The sequence below is a fragment of the Gallinula chloropus genome, assembly GCF_964237585.1.
Source record: "Gallinula chloropus genome assembly, chromosome: 4".
Lineage (NCBI taxonomy): Eukaryota > Metazoa > Chordata > Aves > Gruiformes > Rallidae > Gallinula > Gallinula chloropus.
The window spans coordinates 78,022,142-78,028,349 of record NC_140088.1 but is presented as its reverse complement, the minus strand read 5'-3'; the positions used below and the strand labels follow the sequence as shown (position 1 = coordinate 78,028,349).

The window sequence follows — 6,208 nt, the reverse complement described above, 5'->3', positions numbered from 1 at the left end:
AGCTGCGTCATGGTCCCAGTGCCTTTCCTGTTGTCTTCCCCTTTGTGGTAAATCAGTGCAAGCATAACTCTTGAGGGGAGTCTCTAGGTGAAGACAGGAGTGAAGAGACAGGGATGTGCCTACGCTGCACAGAGCCAGCCGCAGCCTCTTAGCCCCAGAAAAACGTGCCAGGTGACAGGATTTCAAAAACACTTGGATGCGCCCACGGGGGTAAAACCCCTTGTGGTGGTCGAAGACCATCTAGGGGCTGTAGGGCCGGGGTTCACTGCAGCTCCTCACTCCTCACAGGAGAGAGCCGGAAGAGGTGAGGGGGGCAGGAGAAGGACCCCGCTGGGCAGCCCTAGAAGCTGGGCGCTGCCGAGCCGAAGGGGGCCAGGAAAGCCGGCAGCCCCCAGCCGAGCCCTGCCAGCAGCGCGGGGAGGGGGCGGAGGTGCCAGACACCCCCCGGGGGCTGAGGGAGCAGACAGCCTCGCCCCCTGCTTGGGGAACCGGCCCGGCCACATCACGCATCCGCTGGCAGGGGAAGCACCAAACGCGGGCAGGGGTGGCCGGGGGCAGAAGTTGGGGGGGTTCCCGCCGTTTCGCAGAGCTCACGTCCAGCTACCCGCGGCCTGAGAGCTGCCCCTCTCTCCCTGCCCGGCCGAGGAGCTCCTCGGGCTTTCGTGGCTCTTTGTTCGCGGGGATCTTTTCCCCCCTTCCCCGTGCTCGCGCTGTAACGTTTCTTGCAAGGATTTCCTGCCAAAAGACAATCCCCCTGAGCAAAAGCAGACCGAGAAAGTAGTGACCAATCCTTTCTGGATGGCTGTCACCAGGCTCCTCCCAGCCCCCGCTCCCCCTGCTATTTGCATACAAAAAAATCCAGAAAACTCCCGTTTGCCCCCGTATCTCGCTCAGACCCTCCGTCCGCGTCTGCAGGCAGGAGCCCGGGCTGGGGGACGCTGCCTGCGGCTGAGGGCAGCGGCGCGCCGCCCGTCCGCGCCCCGCCACCCCGGCCCCCCAAGACTTTCACCAGCGGCCCCCCCCGCCCCATTTCCACCTTCGCGCCCCAAAATGCAGCGCCGTCTCTGCGCCCTGCTCCTGCTGGTGTCCCAGTGCATGGGCTCGGCCGCCGGGCTCTTCCCCTTCGGAGAGCCCGACTTCTCCTACAAGCGCTCCAACTGCAAACCCATCCCCGCCCCGATGCTGCTGTGCCGGGGCATCGAGTACCAGAGCATGCGGCTGCCCAACCTGCTGGGGCATGAGACGGTGCAGGAGGTGCTGGAACAGGCCTCCACCTGGATCCCGCTGGTGCAGAAGCAGTGCCACCCAGACACCAGGAAGTTCCTCTGCTCCCTCTTCGCCCCCGTCTGCATCGACGACCTGGACGAGATCATCCAGCCCTGCCACTCGCTCTGCGAGGAGGTGAAGGAGAGCTGCGCCCCGGTGATGTCCGCTTTCGGCTTCCCCTGGCCCGACATGCTGGACTGCAGCCGCTTCCCCAAGGACAACGACCTCTGCATCCCGCTGGCCAGCAGCGACCACATCCTCCCGGTCACCAGGGAAGGTAAGAGGAACTCACGGGCTGCCCCTGGCCCGGCAACGTCAGCCCCCCGAGGGGCCGCCCCGGCAGCGGGGTCCCTCTCCAGCTTTCCGCAGGGGAGCGGAGGCGCCCCTTGCCCGTTACGGTACGCGCCGGGTCGGGGGGAACCGGGGGGGGGTTGGGGGGGGGCGGAGAGCCGCAGGTCAGGCTCAAGGAAGCTTTCCCGAGGGGACCGGGGAGACTGCAGGCACCGTTGTGAACCTGGGACCTGCCCGCACCCCTCAATCTTTGCCCGTCCCCAAAAATATCCAAGACCCCAGACTTGAGCTGCGCAGGTCCCAGAGGGCCAATCTCCTTATGCAAAGATCCTCGCTGAACCGTCGTGTTGTGTGCCTCCCCCTCCCCCGTAAAAAACCCTTAAAAAGCACACCATGCCCCCTCCCCGAACCCGCAGCGGGTCTGCAGCAAGGTAGGGCGCCTCAAAAGCGCACGGGCAGCGCCGGGGCGGGGGGGGGGGGGGGGGGGAGAGGGCGCGGGGCGAGTCCGTCCATTGAGGGATGGAAGCCCGGCGTTTCCCGAAGGGATCCCAACGCCACCTGCTGTTCCCGTCTCCCCGAGCCTGACGGGGACTGTCCCTTGCATTTCCAGCACCCAAGGTCTGCGATGCCTGCAAAAACAAAAACGAAGACGATAACGACATCGTGGAAAACCTCTGCAAAAACGACTTTGGTAAGTGGAAGCCGAGCCCCCTCGGTTGAAACCTGAGAACTGGGGATCAGGTAAAACTCCCGGCGGAGCCAGCGAGGGATGTGTCTAAATAAAGGCAGGGCTTTGTCTCATCTGCAGATGAACCTGTGTGACTGTTGGGTCACAGTACACAAAATTCCATCTCGGAATAAACCGTAATATAGTCCTTTTGTTTGCTGTTTCGAAGTAGTGCTCTTCTATGTGGATGTTGCTGGCAAGCCAAACAGAAAGTAAAATGGAAAAAGAAATAAAAATAATCTTTCATCCAGACTATCGCCTGGGGAGAAGCAGAGTAAAGCTTCATTTAGATGTGTAGGAGCGAGCTGCATGACCAATCTCACATAAGAAGGACTCTCTCCGCAGATTAAGAACGAAGCTCTATATTTCACCAATTGTCCATGCATTATCTTCTCTTGTCAAATGATACAAAGTTAATGGGAAGATCTGGGGTTAGAAGAGGACAAGGAAGCCCCTTGGACACATACAACTGCACAGCACATTTTCCACATGTTAGCATTTCAGGACAAAAAGGGAATAATCCTTTTCTATTAGGTCAATGTTTATACCTGGAGACAGATTTGCAGTGTAAGTACCTACAGCAATTCAGAAGTCTTTCTTTAAAAGAATAAAATAAACGCAACACAACAAAAAACAAACCACCACCCAAAACCTGAAAACATGACTGTAGGACATAATTGCTAAAACAACCGATAGCTTCGGCCTGGTAAATTGCACTCAGATAAATCCTTCTAAAGCTAAACACACCCCACAGATTCTTACAGGGCCCTGTATCCCCTTCCTAGTTATTTTACCAAATCGAATGCAGCTGTTGGACCAATTTGCCCTCCACGGGATCTATTCTTTCAAAAAAACAATGCATGCGAAATATCATTTCCTTACAGGTTTGCCTAAAATCCTCTCCAGCCTAATAAATTAAGTTTAGAAGTTTTCTGCCGCAGCAGAGATCAGGTTTCAGATTAGGTCTAGGTACTTGCCTCTCCGCCTCCCCTTCAAACTCTAGTTTCAGGAAGATTCCTCTCCCAGCAAAAAAAGAGAGGGCTGCTTACTGAAGCAAACCTGCCCTCCCTCTGTTTGCAAACAGGAGAAAAGCTGGAGAAAATATTAATTTAGAAAGGAAGGAAAAAGAGGGGGAGGGGAGAAGAAAAGAAGCCCAAAACCCCTCAACCCTAAGGTTGATTCAAACTGAAATGACTTGCATGCCCTTTGTGGCTTTAGAAATGGAGCCACCTGCTGCCTCTTCTGTCAGTCCTGACAGTTTAATTAGCAATAGAGCACCTCCCTCCCCAGGTCCTCTTTATGTGCACTAATGGGAAAAAAACCCTCTCAATCTCTCTCCCTCTCTCTCTTCTCCCCACTTCCCCCTCCCCTCCCTCTATTAGCCTTGAAGATAAAAGTGAAGGAGATTGCCTACATCAATGGGGATACCAAGATCACCCCCGAAACAAAGAGCAAAACCATCTACAAGCTGAATGGGCTGACGGAAAGGGATCTGAGGAAGATTGTGCTCTGGCTCAAAGGTGGCCTCCAGTGTACCTGCGATGAGATGAATGACATCAACGTGCCCTACTTGGTGATGGGGCAAAAGCAAGCAGGGGAACTGGTGATCACCTCTCTGAAGCGGTGGCAGAAAGGGCAGCGGGCTTTCAAGCGCTTCTCCCGCAGCATCCGCAAACTGCAGTGTTAGTGGCTTTGGCCCTGGCTGCAGCCAGCAGCCACCTCTGTCCCGAGCTCTCCGGGCCTCCCGCACCTTCTTGCTTCGGCCCTTCTAAGCCTTGAGATGCCACGGGCATGAGACATGGTGACCGCTCTCCAAGAGGAGAGGGAGCCCTCCCTTTTTGTACATAGGTTAAAATGTAATAAAAAAAAAAAATCATGACTATTTTTGGGAAGTATTAAAGTATCTTGCTTAAAGCTTGGGTTTTTTTTTTTTTTTAATAGTTGCAAATGTGACTTTGGTCTGAGGTTTTTCCCTCTTCATTTTGGTAATGCTGGTTCATTTATATTGCTGCTTCTCTGTATACGTGCATGTTTGTTGTGCCAAAGTAGGAGATGCAGAGAAAGACAGCCATGTGTATGACTGGCCTGTCACAGTGGGTATGACTCTCACCGAGGCGAAACAGCTTGCCACCTATATTAACGCTATAAAGATCATGTTACGACTCTTGCATGCGATACATAGGCACCAGTAAGAGTATATTAACCGTTCTCACACTTAATTTTCCACAAGTCTGAGCCCTTCTCTCTCAGAACAAATGAATAAGTTTTGAAGCTGGTTGATCTGAATGCAACTTTTTTGTTTGTTTGTTTTTTAATTTTTTTTCAAATTAAACCATCTGTAGCCTAACTGTAATATACCTAGTGGTTAACCTAAAAGAGTTGTAAAATATTGCTTTAATTAACCTTGTAAATACTCCAGATAAATGTTATATTCTTGTATATAAACTTTACATTATAGTTTACCAACTGTCTCAGTCTGCATTCACTTTAATCTGTTTTGGGAGAACTGGGAGAAAGGTGTCACCGCGGGCTTTGTCGTAGCAAAGCAAAATTTGGTCTTCTGCCCCAAGCAGCCAGCAGAGACACATGAAGAAGCACCTAGTGCTGCAATCAGAAAAAACATAGCAAACTCCATTTCCCCAAAGATGAACCCACAAGACACTAGGCTGAGGTTCAGTCAACTCTTTTTAATATGTGTCTGTTGAGCTCTTTGAGATGAAGGGTTTTCTGTGGCTCCTTTGTTCGACTGCCTGCATTTCCGACTTCTCAGAAGACTCTTGCTTTTTGCTGATGTGGAATTGCAATGAGACCACTTGCTTAAAAATCAAATCCATTTATCCACTTCTCACACTTGAAAAAGATGTATTGAAGAGTGCAAGGGCAAACAGAAAAATCTCATTTGCAGCTAACAATTCAAAAAAATAGTAGGGCAAGGCATGTTTTGTGTGTGCATGTACACTCTCTATTCTTACTGAGAAAGAAAATAAAACCTAGAGGAATGGTTTTCAGCATTTTTCTTACGAATGTTTCTGAAGTGCATTGCCTATTATGTTACCTATTCACAGAACACAAATCCAACACTAAATTTTTCTTTGAAGTAAAAGATTGTGCTAATTTCACACATTTAGCATGACTATTTTTCCACCAATGGGACAAAAAGATAAAAATCTAAAGATCCAACATGTTATATTTGTTCTGGAAAAATCATTTGCCCTCTCCTGCAGTCAATGCACTCAATACACCTGGTACAAAGAGGTACTCTGACCGAGCAACACAAGAGCACAACTGTCCTCAAAAGTATAACAATTAAAAGAAAGAAAGGAACAAACCACCAAACAGAAATTTCAATTCCAAACTGGCTTTTAATTACTTTGTGAAACAGAATCTTTACTTAAAGGCAAATACATCACTGAAATCTGATTAAAGCTTTTCTTCTGAACGGACCTGGCTTCCCAGGAAACAATTTGAGTCTTTTTGTGCTATGGCATAATTATATTAATACCAGCGCACCCATCATCTTACAGAGCAGAGCCATCAGCATTCAGCTGTCACACCTTTCTACCCACCTCGCTCAGCATATCCTGTAATACCTGTCCTTGAACAGCCTTGATTAGGCTCGCAGACAGCTTTGAGCTGTCTGAAGATGAGCCTGCAGAAGACGGGCTCGTGCTGCCTGTGGGAGGGAAGCACTTCGAAGAGGCCGTGATCGCAATGCAGTCTCTGGGGAACGAAAACAAGCAGCCAGACTGCCCCAGTATCCTGCCTTCACAGAACCACAGGGTTGGAAAAGACCTCCGAGACCATCGAGTCCAACCGTAAGGCTCACAGATACTAAGTCCTCCTACAGCAACCAAAAAATCATCTTAATTGGGCTGGCTGTCCTAGAAGGCAGCAGCAGTGATGCTGATGAGGACAGACAGGTCA

The 6,208-nt window shown here is 50.9% G+C and overlaps 1 protein-coding gene across 1 annotated transcript; it reads left to right on the top strand.

The window, feature by feature from the left end:
- Nucleotides 1–1,050: 1,050 nt before the first annotated feature.
- On the top strand, nucleotides 1,051–3,971 carry SFRP2 (secreted frizzled related protein 2; the record flags this gene model as incomplete). The annotated part of the gene is made up of 3 exons (XM_084263750.1): nucleotides 1,051–1,543; nucleotides 2,168–2,248; nucleotides 3,667–3,971. 3 exons carry the CDS (start codon nucleotides 1,051–1,053, stop codon nucleotides 3,969–3,971), a joined length of 879 nt encoding a protein of 292 aa, XP_084119876.1.
- Between the last annotated feature and the right edge of the window lie 2,237 nt (nucleotides 3,972–6,208).